The sequence below is a fragment of the Ochlerotatus camptorhynchus genome, unplaced genomic scaffold, assembly GCF_037179485.1.
Source record: "Ochlerotatus camptorhynchus isolate MF236.1 unplaced genomic scaffold, CSIRO-AGI_Acam_v1.1 ptg000391l, whole genome shotgun sequence".
NCBI lineage: Eukaryota > Metazoa > Arthropoda > Insecta > Diptera > Culicidae > Ochlerotatus > Ochlerotatus camptorhynchus.
The window spans coordinates 2,054,897-2,082,560 of record NW_027040878.1 but is presented as its reverse complement, the minus strand read 5'-3'; the positions used below and the strand labels follow the sequence as shown (position 1 = coordinate 2,082,560).

General features: G+C 39.4%; 1 protein-coding gene across 2 annotated transcripts in view; it reads left to right on the top strand.

The window, feature by feature from the left end:
- Dh44-R1 (Diuretic hormone 44 receptor 1) overlaps positions 1 to 27,664 on the top strand; it is a 145,024-nt gene that overhangs the window by 62,718 nt on the left and 54,642 nt on the right. Inside the window, exons 9-11 of one of the 2 annotated variants that reach the window (XR_010518425.1) lie at positions 404 to 531; positions 11,074 to 11,234; positions 23,776 to 23,835. Coding sequence is in view for 1 of the 2 variants with exons in the window: in XM_065233161.1 (XP_065089233.1) it covers positions 404 to 531; positions 23,776 to 23,835 (188 nt within the window). In the remaining variant the exon portion in view is untranslated. The remainder of the gene's footprint in view (positions 1 to 403; positions 532 to 11,073; positions 11,235 to 23,775; positions 23,836 to 27,664) is intronic. The other variant, XM_065233161.1, reaches the window with a different exon arrangement.

Genomic DNA, 27,664 nt, shown 5'->3' with positions numbered 1-27,664 from the left:
GTTTGACGTGTAACTATGGGCTATCAGAACTTCACTGTTTGAACAGCTGAGTCGTTGTAATTTTCTTGATATTGAAATACCAACAAAATGGATTACGACAAAAAACAGTAATTTGCATAATAAAATAATATCTATAATACCGGGTGCAGCAGAAGCCAAAGGTCAAACAAGGCATTAGAAACACGAGCTCAGCAAAAACAAATCCCAAGAACAATATTAACTGCAACCCTTCTGTCACATGATACTGCAGATGAATCATAATCATTTTCCGTTCAATTTTTTTTTTTTTTTCGTCTTCCACAAATTGAAACTGAGAATAACCGATCGTAAAGCATAACCGGACCAGCCTTCTCAATTCCATGTTTTATACTCTTTCTCTCCTTCTCTATCTTAATTCCACCAGGGCTTCTCGGTGTCGCTGTTCTACTGCTTCCTGAACTCGGAGGTCCGACTGGCCCTGAGGCACCGGCTGGAGCGCTGGCGAGACGAGCGGAACATCCGAATAGGTCAGGTCCGGCAGCGAAGTCGCCGGTAAGTAAATGTTTCCGTTCAGATTAGCCGGCACGGGGACCAACCGGGCTATAGCGTGTCTATTGGGACGAGCACCGGGACCGACGGACGACAATAACAACAATAGCACTCCGCTAGCGCACAAATAATGGCAGCGATTCTGCTTTTCTATATAGTGACCGACCGTCCCTGTACTTCCTTGCTTAAAGCGATTTTCTTATTTATGTCCAACTCCCTTCCCCCCGGAGCCCCTACCATTATTGTTGTAGCTGTCCACTTTATACCCCTTTCTTGGGGTGCTGTAGCTCCGTTTGGCTCGGTCTAGGTATAAGTGCTATCGGCAGTCATTCTCCTCTGAGGGTGGTCAATTGCTTATTTCTTAAGTAGGTACCGGGTGTTTCTTTAAAAGCAATCGTATTTTTTCATCTCGCTCACTTCATTCAGTCTTCTGATAGATTGTTGTTCAAAATGGGGTGCCGTTTTTTAAACTGAGCGACATCGACCATTGTGACCCACCCAGAACATCCAGGAAAATTTACCAAATATTTCGTTTTTCGATTTCGGCGAAAGTGGTTCCCGGAAAACAGCCATTTTTTTACAGACGCCACCATGGTAAATTATAGAAGTACGAAGAAAATCCTAGGGATTATTCAGTAGGACTTCCGGAGGAAGTCGAATGAAGCCTTTGGGGATCAACAGCAAACAAAACAATCGATATGTAGGGATGTTCCGATATTTGCGATATGTATGTATTTACAATCCAGCTCCCACTGTGTCTTATGGCTGCAAGAAGATTGAATCTGGAAGCTAGAAGGTGATAGCTCTAACGCAGTTCCAGTAGCCCATTTCAAGAACGCAAGCTATTTTTGCACACAATAAGCCCCGCCCCAATAAATTATCGATGCTAATAAACCACTGATACTGTATCGAAACTTTCAATCAAGCAGAAGTGCAATTTTTGATTGACGCATATTTGATGAGCATCAGTTAAATGATTGTATTTTGTATTTTTTTATTTAAATAATATAACTAAGATGTAAGTCAGCACCATCTGGAACAAACTGCTGTCTTCCGGAATTCCACTATCCAACAGCATCTGAAAGAAGTGGAAATCCATTTGGTCCCCGTTGCGGAATTCACTTATATTGTTACTACACAATTTGTACAATTCCACTTCACACTGTTAATTATTTCAAATTTGAATTTAATTTAACACAAAAAAAAATCACGCAGCAAAACAAAAATACGTCAATTCAGCAGCGCAGCTTACTTTGATCATTATGTTCAGATATATGCGATACATCGCAATATCGATATTTTTCGCACTATTTCGGACACATTTGTGTGTCGATATTTTCGTCAGTATCGATTTTTTTTTTCTTATTTTGTTTTCCGTACTGAGTACCAATGCTACCAACGCCAGGGAGGCAGCTCCCACACCAGGGTCGTACCTATCGACACATCAACTCATGGACCGGAGGACCAACGGCTTTACTTCCCGTGATCAGAGATTTTATCCCTCAGAAAATCCCGGCAGCGCTGACTGGCCCTTTGTGGTGAGAGGCAATTACGCTTACCACTATACCCAGTGATGCAAAATATCACGACACTCACGTGACACTCGTCTTCGCATCAACCGACTATCGCTGACAGATCGTTTTGTCACGCAGTGAGAGTTAGAGCCATGGCAAACATCAATCACCAGTAATGGTCACTGCTCACAAGCAAATCGTTACACTCGCTGCTGATAATGAAAAGCACAACGAAAACATTAAAGACTTCTGCAGTACGATCATGAGAAAAAGCGAAGCGACAGAAGAAAATGAAAACAATGCCTACGCATTCCAAGTTCATCTCGGCAGGCGCGTGACTGTGTGAGTTACAAACAAAGTAGGCAACATTAAACGGGAGCTGTTGGGCTCACTCACCAACACACTCACATAAGCTAGCAAAGCAGCAACTGCTTCAAAACGAGCACAAATGAGTGTCGTGATTGTTAGGAATGACCAGATTGGTGATGGATCAGAACAGAAGACGACATTCACCAGTTGCTTTTTACTTCTTTCGTCAACTTGATGGATGGTCATGGAGAGAGCTTCGACGAGCACATTGATAGGAATGTACAAAGCGCTACTACCATCAGCTGTTTGATGATGGTGATTGTGTTAGGTCGCAACTCTGACTATACCACCAGCACCAGCATTTTCAAGCCGAATAGCAAACCGATTGGTCAGGATTGTTTCCGTGGCATTTTTCATTTAAATGACACTGAATCCCACGGTGATAGTGCGTGATTTTGCTGTGAAGATCAGTACTACGGTGAAATTTGAAAACAACGGTTAGGATTTTGATTTTTTTTTTAATATAGCTTGAAAACGACTTATTTGATTAAAATAAGATCTGAGAAAAAAGTTGTAGGTAATTAAATGTTCTTTGAGAGTTCTTTAATTAAATGTTCTTTATTATATACACTGAAAGATATAAATAAGTAGATTCATGTTAAAATAATAAAATTGTTATTTTCCCGGAAGCTTCTTCCCTTTCGATTCTCTTAATATTTTTTTGTGACGAAAACTAAAGTTATGTGAAGGTTAGCTGGTTGTATGTTTACATAAATTTTTTTTAATCATATTGAATTTTAAAACATACTTAAATTATACAAATTAAAGTAAAAAGGGATTCTACGCCTGATTCTACGCATAATTAAAAAAAAATGTATCATATTATTATGTTTTCCTAAGTCCAACCGTTTTAAAGAAATTGTGAGTTTTAAACATGAGAAACCGCAACAATAGACACAATTTTAACCAGGTAACGATTTAAGTGACACATTTCTCATATATTGGTTACTACCCAATTTTATCAATTAAATATGCTTATTTGTCTCATGAAATTTTTTTAAAACGGCATATTTTAACATGTTTATTTTACAAAAAATCAAAACTAAATATACGATGAACATGGCATCTGTGAAAAGACAATAATAGATTTTTTTATATTATTATTTATTTATTATTAGTAAATTCATGTAAAAAAATATAAAACGATGATTTTCGTAATATTTGCAAAGAAAGCTAAAGTTATGTGAACAATGTTAGTGGATTATTTCTTTAAATATTTTTTATTATTTAAAATATATTTTTAATTCTAGAACATATTTAAATTAAAAATTCAAATTAACTTAAGATCGGCTGGACTTAGACATTGAAAATATGAATGCTAATTTGTTAAAACTGATGCGATGTTCTGAAACTAAATAAAATTAAAAAAAAACTCGAATTACTGGCTCACACTTAACACCAACTTTAATGACATAACTTCAACTTTCATCACAAAAAATAATACGAAAATTGAAGTGGGGATCCACAGAGAAAATCAAAGTTGTATTATTATCTAATGTGAATATACTGATTTTTATCTTCAAGTGTATTTTTTTTTTCTCAAAGAACATTTAATTACCTACAATTTATTCTTATATGTACTATTACTAGCTAAGTGTGCCCGGCCTTGCTCGGGATTCAATATTAGCTTAAGTTTATGCACCGATTCAAAAAGCATGCTATACTTTTCTGTTTCATTTGTATATGAGCCCCCAGAGGGGGAGGTGTCTCGTTCCATCATAAGAACCTGTCGAGTCAGACAGACATACAGAAATTTATTTTCATATAGGGGAAGTGGATGTAATGTCGGCCTAAATGCCCTTAATTTGAGCCCATACCTAAATTTAAAATCGACTAAATTTTCAATAACGACAGGTTTTATGTGGGTTTAGGCTTGTATAATGCTATAAAACCTCTATAAAGCTTGCAATGGCAGGGTAGAGCACAATTTCGACCTAATCGCCCATTTTGGGCCTATCAAGCAACAAACATCAAACAAATCCATTGTTTCAGAGTTAACAAGTAGATTATGCAGTGTTCACTCGGCTGTCGACAGAAGCAGACCACTCTCAATGTGTGTCACACGATCGTCTGTTTACTCAGCACATTGTTGCAATGGAAGCACTCTGGTCCCTGTTGGCGAATCGGCCATACAATGAAACCACTGGAGGCGGCTCCCGTTCTGATGAAGGAGGCTTATTGGATAGCGGAAAATAAAATGTTTATTGTGTTGTACCTTTTGACTATAGTTTTAAGATGTATTGTATAGTGAACAAGAATCCTCGGCTCTGTAAAGTAAAGTCGGTTGAGCCTTATCAAATAAATTAATTAACAACAAGTAGATTATGCGTTTGGTACGATAATTTTGTTAAACAGCTACCGAACGAAGTCAATGAGAACGCGTGATATGAATGTTTGCACCCATTTTCCTCAAAATCAAAAGAAGCGCTTCGACCTAATCAATTTTTATCTTCATCGGATAGGCTGAAGTGAATTTAATGGTGTTTGAATGGTGTTTCAATGCATTAGGCCTAATTTAGAACCCGTAGGCCGAGTTTGAGATCAAAAAGTAGTGTTAGATTTTTAACAATAGCTCAACAATTTGTTTCCCTTTATCAAATCTTATGGTACGCATGGAAAGGTAAATAAATTTAGAAGTCATATGCAGTGAAAATATTCCGTTTTGTGAAAAAAAAACCTTAGTAGGCCCAAAATTAGATCTAAGCCCTACTTGGGTTTGCGTCGAAGCCGTCGGAGTGATGGCCACTTAACGCTTGACAAATCCGTCATAGCTGTCAAAGTCATGCAAAAGTTGCACAGTGGGGATTTTTGCTACAAAAGGCTTGAAATTGTCGGCCGCTGAAATCTCATATTATAACATATGACTTCCTCTGGGAAATATGTCAAGAATTCTATTCTGCATATTTTCAATCGGCGCACGCACTTAGCATGTTTGGAGCCTGTTTGCCCCAAAATCTCATATTTTCTGTAGTTTTGTTTTCCCCATTATGATACTTCACTGATTCAAATAGTCAGTAACTTTTATCAGAAGTAACCAATATTTCTTCTAGTAGTCAGCTTGTGCCTTTGAAAAACTATCAACAACATTTATAGGAGAGCATGGGGTCAAATAAACCAGATTTTTTAATAAAATATAAATATTTAAAAATTAAATATGAGGTGCACAAAACACCCAGAAAGTGGATTACAATAGTCTAAAGGACAAAACTGATTCAAGTACATGTTTTGAGCGTATTTTTCCCAGATATCTCATATCAAAACAATTCACTTTATTTGATAGATTTCTGATGACTGAACAGTTTCTGCCGCTGAAATACTAACACGAGATTTAGGTTTTATTGAAGTAAAAAGGAATCTAAGCATCTAGTGTGCTTGTTTTCATACTGTGTACGGACAAATAAATACATGTTTAGGACCTAATTTGCCCCAAAATCCTCTATCAGTTGAAAGCAAATAAACTGGTTTATTGGCTTAAATAGACAATATCTTTCTTTTGAAATTTCCATTTCGAAACCAGTAAGTGAGCTTTGACGCCGATTACAATGTGTGGTTTCAGCGGCAGACAATTTCAAGCCCTTTTGTTGCAAAAATCCCCACTGTGCGTTGCGTGAAACGGTCCGTAGCTAACCCCTGCAAACCATACACTAAGATAAATAAACCTAAGAATTTCATAAGGCACGACTTATGAACTATACTTTTGAATTCCATAAGCGCGACTTATGAACGATTATCGTCTTATATGAGGTTGTTTTTATCAGTGCTGCAACATCTCGACCATACACGGTGATATTGACAAAACAGTTTTGGTCGCTCATTCGACCTAAAAGTTATCTTCAAGGGAAACCATGACAATTGTTAATGGTTAACATGTGCAGGTTTTGTTATTAGTTAAATTTGTAACGAAATTAAATGTAATCAGCAAAATAATCCATGAAACCGTTGAGGCGAACAAGCATCTTAGTCCTTAAATGACTGGAAATCAATAATATGCCACATAATACACAAAATTACCCTTTTTCTTACCAGGTCATTTACGAAAAAAATTATGAGAATTTGACGATTTTTTTTTTTTTTTGAAAATCAATTTTTCCAGTTACGGTATCAAACAACATGTTGTCAATATCACGTGAAGTATTTCAATGACAATTATATATCTCAGCACTGGTTGCCTTTAGCCTTTTCCATATCCCAAGCATTGACAAACGAGTGGTCAAGACACGGAACCCGTAAAATCAACGATCATGGTTCGATCCCAGTTTCCTCCGTTTTAATATTTTTAATAATTAATTATTTTTAATAATTTAATAACTCCTAACGATTTCTTGTGGAGAAAAAACACAAGGCAATCTTATGAATACATCGATAGTTTATTTCGCTGGGTGTATAAAAAATGTGGACTCCCACGTGGCATCAATTCTGATGAATTTAAAAGAACGGAATCCTTTGCGCATCTTCACTTAAAAAGCTGTCAAATAGTTACACTTACAAGTGAATTTTGAAAAATACGCTATTGTAATAAATGAAAGATAAAAAAATGTGACATTCACATTGATGCTTAATTTGATTTGCTTTCAAGTTAAATTAAGACTGCTGCAAAATAAATTATACGATGCTATTTAATCGGAACATGGCGAAGTGAAATTAAGTTTGTCCAATTGGTGCCGCACCCTATGCATACATTTTGGATCGAAATAAGATAGAAACTTGAACACATACGCTGAGGCAAAAGAACGTGAGAATTTCATAAGAACCACTTATTTAATTTAGCCGGTATGAATTTAATTGATTTACCTTATGAAAAATAATGTTGACAAAACCATAATAAAATGGAGCAGACTGGAACCGAACCATGGACGTTGAGACTAAGAGACTTGTGTGTTAACCACTCGTTTTTAAATGGCTTGAATGAAATGGTTAAAGGTCTATTAGGTCGTTCATAAGTCAAGCTTTATGAAATTCTTAAATTTATTTTCCTCAGTGTAATCTAAGAAACCAACAACACCACTGCCTGGGACTAGCATTCATCCTCAATGTGTAAATACTGGTAATCTAAAATTGGACAATATCAGCGCCGGCCACGTCCGAATGCTGGTCAAAAAGCAATGGGTAGGAATAGGTTGACGTAATACTTGCTTTAATGAAAGCCGAGAACACCTCTGGACTTCCACGAGAAATCACTGGGTTGTTGGATAAAAGGGTTGGAATTGCAGCAGCATTCGTTTTGGTAAAGGATATGCTGAATTGATGTCCTAACGATTCAATAGCGTGAATGAGCTTGGGTTTGAACCCACGGTTTACTGCTCAGTAAGCAAAATCGATCGCCACTAGGCCACCGAGCTCTTTATATCAGAAAACAATTACGATCAAGTTTCCGTTCAATTTGTGTTTACTATGTTTCGATCCTGGCGGCGATCTCACCGACGACGACAACAACAATTGCTCTTGAGAAGAATTTGATATGGATTTCCAATCAACACGTCTTTCCTAAAACTCAAATATTTCGGTCAATAGTGTAAGGTTCTTGGGTTCTAACCCACGATCCTCTGCTTAGTAAGCAAAAGCGGTCGCGCTAAAGCCACCGTGCTTCTTACATCACAACAAGCTACGACCGACAATCGTTTATTATCGGTTACAAGAAGCTATTACAATGAAATTAAATCCCGAAAGTAGTTAGCAATGTCTCTCGAACCGGATCAGGCTTATGTCACATTTGTCTAAACATACGTATTACTTTTTCGAATCGTTCCACCGATTTCTATTATTAACAAGTTTCGACAGTAAATAAAGGCCTGGGTAGATCAACTCAGTAATGTAACTTGGCTTGGTCTTTTACTCAATAAGCAAAAACGGTTGCTCTTTAGCCACCATTTCTCTTACATTACCACAATCTATGACTGACTTAACAAAAAGCTATTCAAATGAAGCGACGTGCCCGAAAGCAGCCTAGAATGTCTTCCAAACTGGATCACGCATGCACCCTTTCCGAAAGTCATGGTTTAAACAATTCAACTTTTGGTTATTAGCTGCACTTTATTACTCTCGGAACCCAAGGACGGTGGTTTATTATGTTGTGGTAGAGCTTGGGATCAATCTTATTAAGCAAAAACGATCCCTCCACCCTGGACCCTCATCGATCATGTAAAAACCACAACACTCCACAACAAAATATGATTGAATTTTTTGCTTGGTATGTAATGAACAACAGAAATACGTTATACTTCGAATAGTTTCAGCGGTTGATGGTTAATTTTAAATGTACGGCAACTACGATGGCAAATACGACTGTGCCTAGGACGACAACAACAGCGAATTTGGAACTTACCATTTGTGTAGGATATAACCAACAATCAATACGAAACTAGCCTATTGGTCCTAAGCAAATCGAATAACGTACCCCATTCTAGTTAAAATTTTAGTACTAGTCAATGTTTGTTTGGATTTTCCTGTTGTTATTGGATTTTCCTATGTTTCGAGGGGTGAATCGACTAGCTTGGGATCGAAGATAGTACCAGAGCTGAGCCAAAAAGTTGAGCACGTTTCTTCGGGACCTACTAGTCTTAGAGTTACCTCTATGATATAACACCTTTGCCCGGCACCTCCTGCATCTTCATGTCCGCTATCTGTCACTGTTTAGAAAAATATGTAATAGCAATTTCCTTTCTTGCATTGTCATGGTCATCTGGGAGGAGATTCGCTTCTACTGCTTTCCCGAGGAACCGTTCGCGGCCACCAACCACTCTTGGGCGTTTCCAGCGAGGCATCCTTCAGATTGCTCGCAATATCCGACACCGGCGAGAGACCAGCAGGCGAGCACTTTTGCAAGCGGAAAACTTGTTGATTCACGGCAACGTCGGCCACCGAATCACCACCAAAACTCAGATTGTAGCCACGCAATATTTAGATATCCCCAAATAACCTACAACACACCACTAATGCAAAAACTGCAATGTAATGCGGATATAAGGCTAATATGAATATTGAAAGCCGTGAATCAGCCTTATATTGCTAAAAGGGCCCTTATCGTACTATAAATGGGCCTGGTTGTTACTTGAGATTTTTTCATTCATTATTGCCTTTCAACCAAAATTTAAAATAAAAATTTCAACCGACAAAGACAAACATTGGTGCCCTTTTCCCTAAAAATCCATACACATTACAAACAGCACATCGGCAGCCGATAGAGTACTCACAATCACCTGATGTTATCTAGCATTAATCACATTTTAGACTACGTAACCTTTGATAACAGCGAACGAATGGATTTTCAAAATTCATGATTTTGATAAAAAAAAATATCAGTCGATTCTTCACATCCACCGTTCGAAGCAACTGTGGGACAGTATGGCTAGTGCCAGAGCATGCATTGGCTGTATCCGTTCCCTTGAGGAACCCTGCGGAGCCGTATGCCACGGCTTAACCAGAACCTGTGGAGTGTTCATCAACAACTGGACGAGAGGTTGGTGTGGATGTGGCACGTGCTTTAGCCAAACCTTCCACTGCAGCGTAGGTCTTCTCAGTTCAACGATTCAAGCCGTCTTGGTGTTGCTGTTCATTTTGCTGATAAGTGTAATCGCGATTAGCGTATATTGGAACGCTAACTCCGTAACGGCTGGCGAGGTCGTGTACCATGCGACGACGGTGGATTATTACGACACAGTGCAGATGAATGTGGATGAGTTGGAGTCCACCAATAGCAATGTTACTACTGCTACCACTAGTTATGACGATGATGCTATAAAAAAGGAAATCGACGAAGGAATCAAACTTATCGGCAACAATTCTGAGTTGGTGCGAATGGGTAATCAATCGACTGAGCTCTACGGCAATTCTGAGCCTCCACTAGCAACAACCACTGCCTTCGATGAAGCTGAGCAGAGTGCGGTGACTAAATTCGATAAAGTCGAACACGACCAAGAGATCGAAACTGTGGGAGGGCTGCACTGGATCAAAGAGAAAGTATGGGGAACATGAAACAAATTCGCAACGAAACTGATTTGAAAAATATTTAAAAATTAATTAAATAAAAAAAAAACTGAAAACAACTCTAACGACACTTTTTATGCGTGAGAAGGAAAACTCGTTATTCATTTGTGCTGTTTTTCTTCGATACAGCTTGTCCCATATTCTTCGCTTTTCTCCTTCTGATTCTCTCTCTCTCGCTCTGGCCATTCCGCAAACGACTATAAATTCAACGTGTGGGACTCTCGAACCCAGGCCGTAAATAGTAGTGATTATGAGATTCAACTTCGATTAACGACTCTCTAGCAAGTACTCGAATACATGGCAGCACTTACCCGGTGCACAATCCGATGGCACCACCAGTCTGTGCCAGGAAGAAATTATAAAAAGTGCTCTCATTCAGAGAAACATAAAACCCCCTTTTTTAAAGCTGTCGGGAAGTTTTTAGAACCAAGTTGCAGCAGGAAAAATAACATCATTATAAAACTATTCTTTTTAATTTGCTGTCCCCTTTCGAATCTTCTGTTGGTAGCTTTTTGCATCTGGTTATTCGTATTGTAGATTCCACTATGCTCAGTTTTAATTTCCTACGACTTCCCACGCAGAAGAAGGTTGGATAATCATTATTTTATTGTTTGTTTCCGTCAGTTTAGAATATTAATTTCCCATACCATTCTGATTTAAGTTTACTGTGTTCTTGCAGGTGCTTAAGTTTCGAAAATCAAGACGGTTTTGTGACCTGTACCACCACGGTTGAGTGTACAGTTTAGAATCACATCAAACCTCACAAAAACACACACACACAGAGAGAACATGGGGGCAGCAAGTCTGCCCTGTTACTGCTAGAGCATGCTGCAGCTGATGGTAAGTGTTTCTCGATGTCTTGTCAGTTATCTTCCCCTCATGCCCCCTCGGATTCCCTGGGGAAAGCTGACGGACGGTGATGGATTGTTCCGTGTACACTGTAAACCTACTCTTCACCATCTCGCACACGTGTGATGCACATATGTCTACTATTGCCACAGTAAAATACTGCCTGGACACACACTCACACACACATACATACACATTTTCTGCCAAAAAGCTTCTATCAGTTGCTCCTGCTTTAGACCTTACCGCATGCTCTAGCAGTAGATACCTCTTCTAATCGTAGACCTATGAACTCTCCTGTCGAGATTTTCGCTGCAGTACATATTCGTTAGGGTGCCAATGAATGTATATTTATTACCTCGAAAAAATACCCACAACAAAGACGACAAAATTTAAGATTTTTTATGAGCAGTTCCACGCCAACGGACGAAACGATTTTATTTTTCCCTTTCCAAATTCTATGAAACTTTGCATAAAGGGTGTACGGAATCAAATTGCATCACAAGAAAAGATTCGGCAAAATTTACCTATTTAACCTATCACCTTCAAACTTTTTCCATGTTCGTTTAATTCAATTTCATTGCCATATCCAAATGCACGTACCAACTTTTTTTGACGTATGATTACGTCTTCCGGCAACATATTGGGGGTGCAATTTCAGAAAACCAAAATCGACCGCAATACGAAAATAGGTCAGGTTTTGACCACATATAACTCTGTCAATAGCAAATGGATTTTAATTCTAAACAAACCGAACGATTGGAAATGTATCTACCAATGTGCTAAATTGAACACTTTATTCATTTTCAATAAGTCACTATTGAAAAATACACAAATGCCCAACTGTTGCAATGATGATCAAAATTATCACCGATTGCCTGCGAAAAGCGCCTTCCCTAATACAGATTTAAAAATCAAATTCGATGCGGTCTCACTGAACGGGGCTCATTTAATCACCGTGTGTGGTGGTGTCCGGTCGTCGGTGTCAGCAGCGGCAGTGCTTGCGGCGTGTGGCGTTGAACATTGTTCTCCAGTACACAACGAAAGGCAGCCTGCAAGCAGAAAGCATCCATGAGCATCTATAGAAGAAGGAAGAAGCCGCACCGCTATGGATCGGAAACAGTTTCTTCGTGAGTCGCTGCGGGTCATCTATGCCAAATATGGCCCCGGCCATTTGTGGAGTCCACGAGGAATCACCTTAATAGTTTCGCATAACGTTACATATTAGACTTATAATTGTCCGAAGCATGACATGATCAGCTCTCATAATAAGGAAAAAAAAAACTAACACGAAAGCGTAACATGTCATATGACATTTTAGCTAATTACTGTACTGCCACTCATGCCAACTATTTTTTTCAATTGAAATGCTAGATATTCACCAATATTTTCGTTTCGCGCCACCCTTGCTCCAAACAACATACAGCTCGCCAGCCTCATCCGTGTTGAACACTCTAATAGCTCAGGATTACTCGACCATTACGACAAAACGAATGTTCGCTCGCCTTTCTGCCAGCCACGTCACCCCCAAATCTCTTTCATACTGTACCCAGCAACCAAACGTTTGTCGTCAAATGCGTAACAGTATTGAAGTGGTACATACAAAGAATTATTCTCGCAATGACCAAATACCACATGACCATGTCAATTAACCAGAGACACTTCGTAAGATTTTCTCCAGGGGGCTAGAAAAAATTAAAAAAAATCGTATTTATAAGATTAGTTGCGATTGGAAAAATTTAAGCAAGAAATTCCTCCAATCAATATTCGGTTTTTTTTTTCTTATAATATATTGATTAAAACAAAAATTCCGAAAATGCGCATCACAAAACGAGGCGCTTCCGTGATGGGAAAAGTGGTTTCCCTAACACAGTCGCCGAATATTGATACCAAGCACTGAGCATGCCTAGGCTACAAAATGGTGAGTTGACAACCTGGAAGGAGCGGAATACCTAGCCCTGGTCCTCACAAGTCCCTACTTCACGCCTCCTCGAGTCATATGATAACAAAAGACTGCCAGCTAAAACATGGACACAGCTGGGTGGCGTAGCCGGGGCAATGTTGCCAGTCCTGCAATAGCAAAGTGAAGAGGTGCGACGCGAACACTGGCGCGGTAACCATAGTACGGTGATAGAGGAAATGCTTCACCAAACCCGATCGTCTGTTCATCATGGAGGTGCGGCTCAAAACGGCGTCTGTTAGGAGCGGCTGATCACCGTCCTAGTGCCAGCGTGGGACTCTAAACAAAGCTGTGCACCATGGTCCCCCGGCGAGACAGGGGGTTGGGGCATTAGCATTAGCATTAGCATCGAACAAGTTGCACAATATCGTAGGTGGTACGAATTCAAAACTATTAAGAGCAGTACGGATATCTATTACTGGACAGATAGTAAGAAGGAAATAATTACTATCTCCCAGATAAGACATATCCCGCTCCAACAGTTAAGGATTGTCCTGGCCACGTCCTTACAACTGGTAGGGATAGGAAAGGTATGTTAGTCCAACATTTACTTAAGAGAGATGCAGAGAACTCTACGACCCCTCATAAATGTCTCGGGAATTTAGGAATTATGTTAGTAGGGAAGGTAAGCCATAGGATACACCTAGTCAGTGTTGCTGGCAAATTTAGATTTTTTTTTTATAAATGGTGAAATTGCTGTCCAGAGCGTCTGCTGAAAGATAAGGTTGCTGAAATAAAATGAAGATATAACATAGTGAACTCACCATCGTTGTCACACCCGTAGCTAATTAAAAGGAAGGAATTATGTCGTGTTTTATCATTTTTTTTAAAGATTGAGGGCAAAACCCGCGGGAGTGAAAATAATGTTACTACCTCTTCTCCCGTAGGCACAAAACCTCTATATATTTTCAATTTGAATCATGATCAATTAGAGAAAACTTAAGTTCTTGTGATGTATTCAAATTATACGAAATTTATTTCTTTTTTGTTTTTGCGGTAGCTACACCGGTGCTACACTGCCGTACACCGAAATAATTTAGGGTGTAGATATAGGATGCACCTTTGTTTACAAACAAATGATGTTGAGCTGTCAAAGACTCGCGCTTATTCCTGCTTACACTACACCGGTGCAACACCGCAAAAACGAAAACGACATATAACTGGAACAAGCCCACCAAATACAATAACCATGGCAGAACCAACACAACCAAGTTTTGTAAAATTTCTAAAAGAAAAGGGTGAAAACATATACGGGGAAAAATACAACCCAAAATTTGAGCTCTTTTTACTCAATATTGAGTTCAGCCTCTCACTCTTTATAGTTGTCAAAAAAGGAACGATATAGTTCAGCCCAATAAGTTACTTTATTGAGTAAATTGTATATTCTCAAATTTACGTGAATTAAACTTGATTTTGGGTAGAATATACTGAAGAGTAGGTTTTTTTTGCTGGTGTTAAATGGAAACTACTATATGCGATTTACTCAAATTTGGGCGAGACAGGGGGTTGGGGCAGGCCCAAAAAGCCGCCCTGAAAAAAAAACAAGGTTGCAAATACTGAAGAAAGAAATACGGATCGGCACAATCGGCACAGACCTACGCGACGAAATAAGGACTACGATTGGAAACTCGGAACATGGAACTGCAAATCGCTCGGCTTCCCGGGTTGCGATAGGTTAATCTATGACGAACTTCAACCACGCAACTTCGAAGTCGTAGCACTGCAGGAACTTTGCTGGACGGGACAAAAGGTATGGAAAAGCGGGCATCGAGCGGCTACTTTCTACCAGAGCTGTGGCACCACCAACGAGCTGGGAACCGGCTGTGTAGTGCTGGGTAAGTTGCGCCAACGCGTGATTGGTTGGCAGCCGATCAACGAGAGGATGTGCAAGTTGAGGATTTAGGGCCGTTTCTTCGACTACAGTATCATCAACGTGCACTGCCCACACGAAGGGAGAACCGACGACGAGAAAAAAGCGTTCTATGCGCAGCTGGAGCAGGTGTACGACGGCTGTTCGCAACGGGACGTCAAAATCGTCATCGGCGACATGAACGCTCAGGAAGGACGGGAGGCAATGTATAGACCGGCAATCGGGCCAAACAGCTTGCATACCGTATCGAACGACAACGGCCAACGATGCGTGAACTTTGCAGCCTCTCGGGGTATGGTAGTTCGAAGTACCTTTTTCCCCCGCAAGGCCACCTGAAGATCACCTGACCAACACACAGAAAACCAAATCGATCACGTTCTAATCGACGGTCATGTACCGCAGTGCGAACATAGATTCGGACCACTACCTAGTTGCAGTATGCATGCGCTCAAAACTCTCGTCGGTGCATAACACACGTCGAAGTCGAACGCCGCGACTCAACATTGAGCAACTACAGGACGCCGGAGTTGTCCAGGACTACGCGCAGCAGCTGGAAGTTGCACTACCCACGGAAGATCAGCTTGGCGCACGTTGGGACATCCGTTCCACCATAGGTAGTACTGCTGCAGCGGCACTAGGTACTGCAATCCCGGACCGAAGAAATGACTGGTTTGACGGCGAATGCAAACTGTTAGTAGAGGAGAATGCTGCAACACCGCACGAGATTGAATGTGGAGCGATACAGACAAACGCGGAACAGACAAAACTCGGTTTTCCGAAGGAAGACGCGTCAGCAGGAAGACCGAGATCGCGAGACGATGGAAAATCTGTACCGCGTAAACGACACACGGAAGTTCTATGAGAAGCTAAATAGTTCACGCAAAGGCTACGTGCCACAAGCCGATATGTGCAAGGACTTGGACGGTAACCTTCACACGAACGAGTGTGAGGTGATTGAGAGGTGGAAGCAGTACTATGACGAGCACCTCAACGGGGAAGCAGTAGAAAACGAAGGTGGCACGGCAACACGGCTTGAATTCAAGACATATCGTCCAGGACTGGCTTGTACAACATGAACATCGACAGAGCACCTCATAACTCTCAAATTGCTTCCGAATTTCAACCTATCGAAACTTTTCACTGATAACGAGTTAAGAAATCAATTTAATATTTACTATACTTTTGCTGTGACATTATAACTACCTTTCGTAATCCTACGTCAAATCTACGGTCTAGGGGTCATACAACCCCTTACTTTTTTGTGAAAAAATCCATTTTTTTCATATCTTCCTCTGGTTTCACTTCCTTAGGGTGTTTCCGAAGTGCCTGCTTCATGATGGCCTAGTACTTCTCAATTGGCTGCAGTTCCGGTGCGTTCGGGGGATTGAGATGCTTCGGCACGGAAGTGAGCTCCTTAGCCTTGTACCACTCCAGAACATCTTTCGAGTAATGGCACGAGGCTATATCCAGCCAGAAAAGCGTTGGACTATTGTGTGACCTCAGAAGTCGAAGTAGACGCGTTTGGAGGCATTACTTAAGGTATTTAGGCTGGGACACGGATATATGAAAAAAATAAATCTCGTTCCAGTATGATTTCCAGGCGCCCTATGGGCCGACCATGCTGGAGGTGGCCTGGTTCGATTCCCGGTCCGGTCTAGGAATTTTTCGGGTTGGAAAATTTCTCGACTTCCCTGGGCATAGAGTATGATTGTACTTGCCACACAACTATACTAATGCAGAAATGGAACAGGCATCGAAAGCTCTCAATTAACAACTGTGGAAGTGCATCTAGAAAACTAAGTTGAGAGCACTCTATAAGCTAATATGCTATATGCAATAAGCTTGAAATGCGAAGAAGAAGAAGAAGAACCGAAAGAGAGTGATATATTTTCATACACATTGTTCCGATTTTGAACAAAAAAAGTGCTTTAAAATTATTGAAAGTGACGGCGGTTTTTTTTTTTTCTACTTAACAGCGCAGCAGCGAGTTCAAGCTCTTGAGGTTGTGAATAATGTCGTGGAAAGGGCCGTAAAGCTTGTTTCCGACCTCAACAGCTCGGTAACCAAGAATCCCGAACAACATGAATACCTACTGCAAGTTGTGGAGTACCACCGAAAAATGAAGCCGATGAAATACTGAAGTCTGAGCAGCAGCACATCGACTGATAAGGTTTGAATAAATTGTGCGCCAAAGCAAATACACCCTTGTGAAAAATCACGCTTGTTTCCAAATGACCCCCGTGAAACATAATTGTTGTACTATACCGGAAACCTGTGTAATGTTTCATCAAAGTCGAAGATTCTTTGCGCATGATATTGGCTTTCCTCCATGCTGAGTGCATACGAGCTAACCAGTTTTACAATGAAGATCTAGAATACTCAATTAAGCCACTCTGGGCAATTAAGGCAATGCTTGTCTACGCATCTGAGAATCATTATTCAACCATTAAAGTGGTACTCCATGCAATACCATTATCCTAAATTCCTATATGATTATCTGAGCTAATCAGGTTAGTAAGAATACAATGGGGAAGAAGAACTACAAGTAGATACTGTACATGTTCGCTAAATAGCTGGGAATTATTCGCAGTTATACGCCAAAAATAGACGTTACATTTTGTTTGATATTTCGTGGTCATAAATGGTAAGGGGCATTTGAATGGCATATTCAGTGTTAATATAAATAATTTTGTAATTATGTTAAACCTGGCTTAACTCCACATAACATACCGTATGCGTGATAATGTTTGCACCATTGGGCAATGTCAAAATTAAAAAAAAAAATCTCAAAAATTTCATTTCGATTATTTTTTTATTTATTCAAAAGGGGGATGTTTCTCAGAGTCTTAAACTATGTTAATCATCGATCGAGTTTCCATTTGCTGCAATTACGGCCTCCACATGCTTCCAGAATGCACGGCTGTTTCTAATAATGTAGTCTGAGTTTGAGAGTTTGTCTGAGGCTTGCTGTACTCGGGTGGCGTTTAGAAAAGACCTTGGCCTTCATGACGCGCCATTTTGAGTAATCCAGCGCATTAAGATCGGGGCTGGATGGCGGCCACATATCCTTCACCCAGAACGGAAGATGTTCCTGCAACCACTTCTGAGTGCGGTTCAAGGTGTGGCACGGACCCCCATCTTGTTGAAATACAACATTTGGCTTCGGACCGTACTGTTCTTCGATCCACGGAAGAACATACTTACCTAAAATCCCAATGTAGACCTCCGTGTTGACCTTGTCGCCTTCTGGAATGAACACCGGGTCCATTTTTTGCCATCGGAAGCCACCAATCCAAACACCATAACGCTAGTAGGATGCTTGGTCAGAAAACACGTTCTTATGCTCGTCGGCCACGTATTTTACCGGAAGGTAATATACCGGTCGGTTTTGGAATTTGATACGGGATCGACGGTAAACATACTCTCGTCGGTGAACAGGATTACCGGATTTTTTCGCTTAAGGAAGTTCAAGATTTTCTTGCATCGTTCGCCTACGGCTTTTTCAAAGGAGTGAAAGGGTAAGGAAATGTTCACCAAGTTTCACGCACAGACTGATGTTTGCTTATGGGATTTTACCATAAGAGTGAAGAGTTACAGAGTGACCGAAGAGGCGAATTGTCAATAGTAACGGTAATGCGTAATGAGATGGTGTTCTTGCGCTGTTCAAATTTTTCTTCTAGCTCGACAGGGGGCTTTTCAAAGGATTTTTTTTGGCTAGTATTTTTAAGTCAGTCAGAAGCCAATCAAGAGCGTTGTTATTCAGTAATATCAACCGGTGGCTACTAAACATTTTAAATTGGCTCACTACTTGACTAGCCTATTAATCCCAAGTGCATCGATGAATGTACCATAGAGGTAACTCTAAGACCACTGGGTCCCGAAGAAAATCATTATTATTTTTGGCTCACTCAGTACCAGAACAACGGTCCCAAGCAGTCCCAAGCTATTTCACTCACCCCTGCATGTTCTGCATCAATCCACACACCCCTGATGTTATCTGTCAAACTTTCACAGCGAATCAAAACAAACATAGTGTAGTAATAGAATTTCAACTAGAATAGGGTACGTTAATCGTTTGCTTGGGACCAATAGGCTACTAAAGTGGTGAGCCAATTTAAAATCGTTAGTTTCGTATTGATTGTTGAATGTACCCCATTCTAGTCGAAATTCTAGTACTACACTATGTTTGTTTTGATTCGCTATGAAAGTTTGACAGATAAAATGAGGGGTTCGTGGATTTTGCAATGTTTCGAGGGGTGAATCGATTAGCTTAGGACCGAAGAGAGTACCAGAGCTGAGCCAAAAAGTTGAGCACATTTCTTCGGGACCTTCTAGTCTTAGAGTTACCTCTATGGTAATATTGCCTATTTACAGATGCATTATTTCTTCGTCTTATTTGCATTGGATTCATGACGGAAATTATGTTAATTGAATATAATTTAATGCTAACAAATCGAAGATTTGAGGATTACGCTGAATAGGTGTAAAACTATCATTTTGTCCGTGGTATGTTGAAATATTGTTAACTGTGCTTTTAGTGAGTCAACTTATGATTACATCACGAAACATCGAGTTGATGCATATTAACGATTATTTTCCGTTAGTAAATAGTGCTTAACTTTGATACAGCTAGCTAGGAGTCCCACCCTGAGACCTTACCCATAGTTGCCGTTTCGATCAACCAGGATCAACCTTTCAATTGACGGCAAGTGAGAAAAGGGAGTGTTGAAATCTTGGTTGTTACAGGTATCGATAAGCGCTCGATTTCATTTATCGTTCTGCTTACAAAATTCTTGCGAATGGAACAATGCAAAGTCAGCTCAAAGCACTGAATATTTTTCAAATGGTACTTCTGACTCTTGTTCCAAATTTTGCTGCTTCTCTCTAGACTTCAAAATGTAAGCACTTAATTCCAAATTTACGCGGTCATGTTTTTTCTCCAACGAAACCTAATGAAATCAAAGTTTGATGCAATTGGGTTCTTTAAGGGTAATGAGGTTATTGCATTTTCGTAATCTGCATTACAAATGGAAACGAAATCCAAAATTTCATCACTTTTGGAGCACTATTTTAAATAAATGTGATTACATTAGGAAAATTCACCACCTTAGCGCCCCTTGGAAGTACTTTGTATGGGAGTGAGCTGTCATTTTGTTAGGCTTGTGTCAAACAGTGAACTGATTATTTTGCTTTAAATCTTGATTTAAAAATCGACATGGATGTAAATGAGGTCGGAAAAAATATCGTTGTGCTCAGAAAACGAAGCCTTTTTAGATGATCTATAAATACCAATAAATTTTTCAAAATTAAAGAACCCAATTGGTCCCAAAAAATGAAAAAAATGTTCAAAGGAGGAAATGTTACTTACATGTTTCTTCTAAATTTACCACAGTTTTGCTGTGTGAATCAAGGTGATGAATTTGTGAAAGTAAGCTATATAATTATAAATAAAGCACATAAGTGGTTAAGGAAATAGTAAGACATGAGTTCAGGAGTGCTACGAACACATAGAATTATAAACCACGGTAGAATCATTAGAAAGAGTTGACAAGCCCCTTGATTCCCTTTTTCATTTTACAGCTGGTATAATCAATTTGACAGATCGATGTCCTTCTATACCACTTGAAATCACTGAAATGGGGTCGACTTTTAATGATCGAGTTCCACATATGTTATGTGTTAACTCGCTAGTGCAATGCAGTGAAAATATCATTAAGAAACTTCACACTGTTTCAACTCAATGCACGTGATTTTTTTAACGTAGATCAAACAATCCATTGAAGGTTCCCTCGGTGATTCTTTGGTGTTTGACCAGCTCAGTTAGCAAGGAGAATTCTCAAACTGGGCTGCACTTTTAGCCCAGCAAGCAAACAAGTACTGTATTTGGAAGAAACATCGTTCTCTTCTCTTAATTATTTACCATTCGTGAGTTTACTCAAAGGTGCTCCAATGCGCTCAAAGAATTGCTTTCTGTTGAACTCAGCTGGATCAAGCAGACGCACCAATCTACTCAAAGGATAAATTTTGTCCGACCCAACTAAGTGCAACATCTGTTATGAGACGCACATACTCATTTCGAGATTAAATTTTGCAACAACTAACGGTGCTAGCGACTTCGGAAATGGATTTTAATCAACCCTCAGGATCTCAGTTGAACTCAGGAATGTGTCAACACCCAGTGGGAGCAAAATCATCGAAATACCATTTTATTTCAGTGATGTTTGCTCAATTCGCAAAAATGCAAGTTCGCAACTCTATTTAAAATTTGAAATGAACAACCATCTTCATAGGCTCCGTAAAGCTAATGCGATTGAGCCTTCCAAATAAACGAACTGGATAAAAAAACATCTTCATACTATACCTAGTTGTTTAAGTTGTTTGAAACTAGTGAAATCAATCATACATATATATTCATAAGTTTCTGTGATTAAGAAACAATTCCCTGAATTTTAATAAAATTCCCTGCGATTCCCTGATTTTCCATACATAAAAATCAATTCTCTGATATTCTCTGATTTTCCATGTTTTTCCAGATAGTCTACACTCTGATAGAGAACAATTCGTATTATAGTGAGGGGAGCGTCATGTTTTGGTTAGGATGACCAAAACTTAGAAAAATGCTTTCATATTTAATAAGAAAAACCTAACATAATTTCAGCACATCAACCATAATAAGTACATATTTAAAAAGTTCTAAGCTTTTCCTTTCCAAAACCGTTTGAAAATTAAAAATCGATTGAAAAATTATTGAGTTAATCTCTTACTAATAACTTTAAATCTTGGGGGTGCTAGAACAATTGCAATAGGTCACTTGAAAAGTGTTTTTGTCGTGTAACACCGTGTAATGGTCGTAAAAAGAGGTTGGAGCATATATTCCACAAAGACATACGACAATTTTTCTACGCCTCGAATCATACACTGAGACAAAAGAACGTAAGAATTCCATAAGAACCACTTATGAATTTTAGCCACAAGAAATTGGCGTATAAGAGCTACCTCATGTTAGACGAAAATCTTTCATAAGTCGCGCCTTATGAAATTCTGAAGTTTATTTGCCTCAGTGTAGTTTTTTCATAAACGATAAATCAATAGAAAATAACCCATAAATTTGCCAAATTCTCCCATTCTTCCCTTTCTAATATTTGGATGTATTTTTTTTTCTCGTTGTGTGGGCTCTATATTCGCAAATGTTCCATGATTGGAGAATGGGATGTGTTTCAAGTGAAATTCATAACAGCCCCCCATAAATATGATGAGCTCCTTAAAGATAACCGCTTTTCCACCTTGAAGAAGCTTTAAGTTTTCAGCCCTCTTCACAATGCCTCCCATCAGAGTAAAAGCCCACATGCGACCTTCAACCGTTCGTTGGTTGTTATCTACCGCGGTGTAAAGCAGCGAGATACAGTTGCTGGTAAGAGGTCATTTAAAACAAGTAGGTAGAAGAGCACACAAACCAAAGCGTGAAGAATCCAACAAACATGCAGCCAAACAAATAAATTCCTAGCAAGGAAAATAAGACAAGAAATGTCATCACTGGAAATGAATGGAATGAAAGCACGACGACTTGAGTCAGCAATTTAATATGGTCCGTATTTGACTTTCATTTAGCTGCGTGTGTTTGTGTTGATTTCGTTTGGCGTATTAGGCAAAGGAAAAATAGTTAGTTTAGTTTCAAGTCTTCAATTTCGGAAAACTTTTAAAGGTGATCATCGATGTCATAAGCAAACCTTTAACTCTTTTAAGTCTTCTTTTCTCCCCATGGCTGTTTCCCCACAAATGCCAAGCGACTCAGCTTCATCGTGCTCTATGCAAATACGGTTCATGTTGGAGGAGTTACTTTCAAAACTGAAAATAGCGTACCATGGCATAATGTGTTTGCATCGCCGGGTATAACGAAAAGAAATGTTTTCTTCTAATAATGCACATGAAGAAAACAGGAAACACACATTAAATGCCAGTGAGCTTGGGTTGGATGCTTGAGGGAGCTACAGTTCGTAAGAATGAAGCAGATGCATTCGGAGCTTTGCCGGAAAATGCGAAAACTGCTGGAAATGCAAATATGAAGTGACATGACAAGAAATATGTATGCTCGGAAAGTGAGCAAGTGGAGCAGCTTTGTTGCATCAAAACGTTCGCTGATGAAGTTTGTACAGCTGTTGGCATTCGGAGGAGAAGTTGAATTTCAATTGAAAATGGTGTGGAATTAAATTAAGACTAGAGCATATCCTAAATAAAATTTAAAGGTGCAGGAAAGCAAAATCGTACTCGGTGATATAAAATGTCCAATCAAATATAAGGTCAGTTTTCATGAGCGCTGCAGAGCGAATTCATCTGAAAGAACTTATAGGCTTGGAAGAACATTTCAGAAGTTGAAATCCGTTTTTTTTTTGCGATGGAAACTATGACAGAGTAGCAAAATGCATATAAGTGCCTTCTTTCGACGTTTCTGTGTGCTTCGACGACTATCTTCTCTCTATACTCACTACACCCTCAGTCGTTGTTATCAGCCTTCTTCCCATGTCACAAATCAGAAAACTTCACATCATTTTCTTCCCTCTGAACTCGACTGGCAATCTCGTTTGAGTAGCTGAAAATTTTATACGCATCACTTCCCTTCTCTGTATTTTTATCTGCTCCACAATAGCACTGAAATTCACTCGCAAAATGGCATATTCCACTATTTCCCATTTCCCGTCTCGTTTCAGATTCACCAACTCCGGCCTCTCGAAGGAATGCTCGCCTCGCTCTAGAACTGAAAGTTTCCGGTAAGCTATAAGACTTGCTCCCATTCTTCTTGCACCCCTTTTTCTCCAGCAAAATCTAGCAGGTACAAAGCAACTTGCAACTCTGCGGGCTTGTGTCATTTCTTTCGTCCTTTTTCCTTTTCCTCAAATTGCCCCGTGGCTTTCAACAACGGAGCAGTTCCAGGTCAAATAGCGAAAAGTACCAATTTAAGATATTTCCCTTGACTAGACCTATAAATTGGAACTCCGTTCATAGCGATTATGTAACTACTACTTGGTTTCAAAAAGAAAACTTCAGGCTTATGTGGGATTATCATAAGTTGAGTTTTGGAACCGTTCAACGAATTGAATTGGTAACTCTTAAGAGTTGATGAGTAGTTGAATGCCCATGGCGGAATCCAAACTACTCATCTGCAAAAATTGAGTTCGTATTGATGTGAAGCATCATGCTATCCAAAATATCTTTTCAAAAAGTTTACTTATTGAAGAAAGCAAACTTATTGGACGGTAGCTAGAAACTTCAACTGGATTTTTATCCGGCTTCAAAATAGGAACAACTTTTTTTCCGTTTTCCATTTATCAGGAAAGTATGCCAAATGGAAACATCTGTTAAATAATTTAACCAAAAAGGGCAAGACATGAAGAGGATATTGAAAATTCCATCATTACCTGGAGCTATTGTATTTTGAAACACTTTAGCTATAGATCTTACTTCGTCCAAATCAGTCCCCCAGGAATCATCCAAAATATATTCCCGGGTGACAATATTCAGATAATCCCGCGCAACCTGATTCCCTAGAGGTCTAGTAATACCCAAACTGAAGTTGTGGGAACTCTCAAAATGCTTAGCAAATATCTGAGCTTTTCGAATTTGTGTTCGAAATTTTACCACCTCCTTTAATCACTGGAATAGGCTTTGAAGTTTTTGTTTTTAAATGTGTGAGCTTTCAAAAGGGTTTGGAACTCGGGTCCAATTTCAAATCATTATTTTCAAAAGTTTTGTTCCTCAGGGCAGAGAATCACGCTTAATTTTTTTTTTTTTTTTGCAAATTCCGTCCAATAACATTCATGGCAGGATCGCGTGTTCTTTGATATTGCCTCCTACGGACATTTTTCAGAAGGATCAAGAGCTGAAGATCATCATCTATTATAATTTAATCGAATTTAACCTCGCATTTTGGTACTGAGGCAGCTGTTGCTTCAATTATACCGTATGCATGATAATGTTTGCACCATCGTACAAATAAGGTTCCCGTTTCACCTGTGTATACAATGCCTTGGTTTACTTTGCATGCATGTAACCTATAGCTCATACCGTAGTAGGCTGTGTATAAAAGAAAACGATTTACTTAGTTTGACAGTTGCACCATGACGAAGTGGCAGCGTGTTCGTGACGCGCAAATGTCGCAAAAAGAAATTTCAATCGCCGTGGGAGTGTCCCGGTGGACCGTCAAAAGGGTTTTAGACCGAGGAAAGAAAGGACAACTATCCGCGAAGGTGGCCACAGGTCGTCCGCAGTCAGCTCGGGCTCCGAGGGCTATCGCTGCTATCAAAAGGAAGATTCGGGTGAATCCAGTGCGTTCAATAAGGAAAATGGCAAAGGAACACGGGATCAGTGACTTTACGGCACGGAAGATCGTAAAGGAAGATTGCGGGGTGAAGTTGAGGGCACGGAAAAAAACTCACATTATAACCAACCGCATCCGGGAGCTACGAGTCGAACGATGCAAGAAAATCTTGAACTTCATTAAGCGAAAAAATCCAGGTATCCTGTTCACCGACGAGAGCATGTTTACCGTCGATCCCGTATCAAATTCCAGAACCGATCGGTATGTTAGTTCTCTTCCGGTAAAAGACGTGGCCGGCGAGCACAGGAACGTGTATCTGACCAAGCATCCTGCTAGCGTTATGGTGTTTGGATTGGTGGTTTCCGATGGCAAAAAAATGGACCCGGTGTTCATTCCAGAAGGCGACAAGGTCAACACGGAGGTCTACATCGGGATTTTAAGTAGGTATGTTCTTCCGTGGATCAAAGAACAGTACAGTCCGAAGCCAAATGTTGTATTTCAACAAGATGGGGCTCCGTGCCACACCTCGAACCGCACTCAGAAGTGGTTGCAGGAACATCTTCCGTTCTGGGCGAAGGATATGTGGCCGCCATCCAGCCCCGATCTTAATCCGCTAAATTACTCAATATGGCGCGTCATGAAGGCCAAGGCCTGTTCTAAACGCCACCCGAGTACAGCAAGCCTCAGGGTACGGCCAGGGTAGACGCGACCAATTCAAAAGAATCTTATTATTTATTATTATTCCTTGCGTGAGTCGCTTCGCGTCGCGTCGCGTGTCGCGTCTACCCTGGCCGCAGCCTCAGACAAACATTGACCCGTACACTGAACGAATTTGACATATTTCTGTTATGTGGAAGTCTAATAAATTTGCGCTATAAGATAATCCATTGAAAATGATATGATTGAAAATGGGTCAGGTAAATTCTATATGAATATCTGATACATTTACAATGCTGATAATTTGGTAACTTTTATATGATCGTCATATGATAAATGAAAATCGATCAAATTATAATAATTAACTGAAATGGATTTGAAACCCATAAGCATAAGCTATACTTTTCACCACAATATAATATATGTGTCATAAATCAATCGAAGTAAAGTTTATGTGAAAATAACATGAAATTTACTTCTTCTTTTGACACATATATTTAATCGATTTCTAAAAATAAATTCGAAAAATAAACATCAGGCAGTGGGAGCTTTCACAGTTGTGCCTTTTTTTATTGTAGCTGATTTGGGATTCGATCAAGATCTGTTGAGGTGTGATGCTTTCGGTGTCTGTGCTCGATTCAACTGGGCCACGGCTGACTTCAAGATTGAGCTCGTTCAAATAGCATGAAGTAAGAACAGCTCTCCCGACATGGAATGTAGTGCAACTTTATGCTCGTTTTGCTAGAGTGAAGACAAATAGCACTGACAAATTTATGTTCCGTTTCGGTGGTGTGGTTTGTTCAAATCTTTCTTAATGCACCTGTGTGCAATAAATCAACGACTAAATTATATGATTTGATAGAACTGGCTCATGAAGTTCGAGTACTACTTAGGGCTGGAATCTGAATTAGCCATGTAGAAGGCTTACAATTAGAATAATAGCAAAGTAAATATTACAGTAGAACCATTTTTTTTTTCAATCTCAATACATTCTTTTCTGGAACCAATTATCATATGAATGAGTGTACGTGTTAACATCGTTGAAAATTGTTTCAATAATTTATGAAGAACAATCATATAAGATGTATTTTATTGGGAGCGATATTCATCCCAGAAAAACATGCAAAAACAAATGCTTGCTGTTGGATTTCTTAAAAGGCATTTCTATATGACTATTTAATGCTTGGGATAGATCTGTTTACAATCTTTAAACGTCAAAAATCAAAGCAAGCTATTACAATGAGATATACATGTTTTCCTATACTGCAAAGTTAAATGACAGTCCAAAAGTTTCTACATGTCTATTTACACGCGACATATCAACAAACGTCAAAAATCAGTAAAAGCAACTCCAATAAAATATACATGATTATCTTATAAGATATATATTTTAGTGAGCAATATTCATCATGAAAACAGGTATATTTTACTGAATTTTCTCATAGTGCAAACTTATATGATTTTCCATTAGTTTCTAGATGTCTGTTCCCATCCATGACATATCAACAGTTTTTCACCATGAAATATATCAGACAATATTCATATACTTCTTACCTTCGCTAACCACGTTCGAAGCAAAGTATTATCAAGTACTAAGTATGTGAAATTACGATAGAAATCATTCC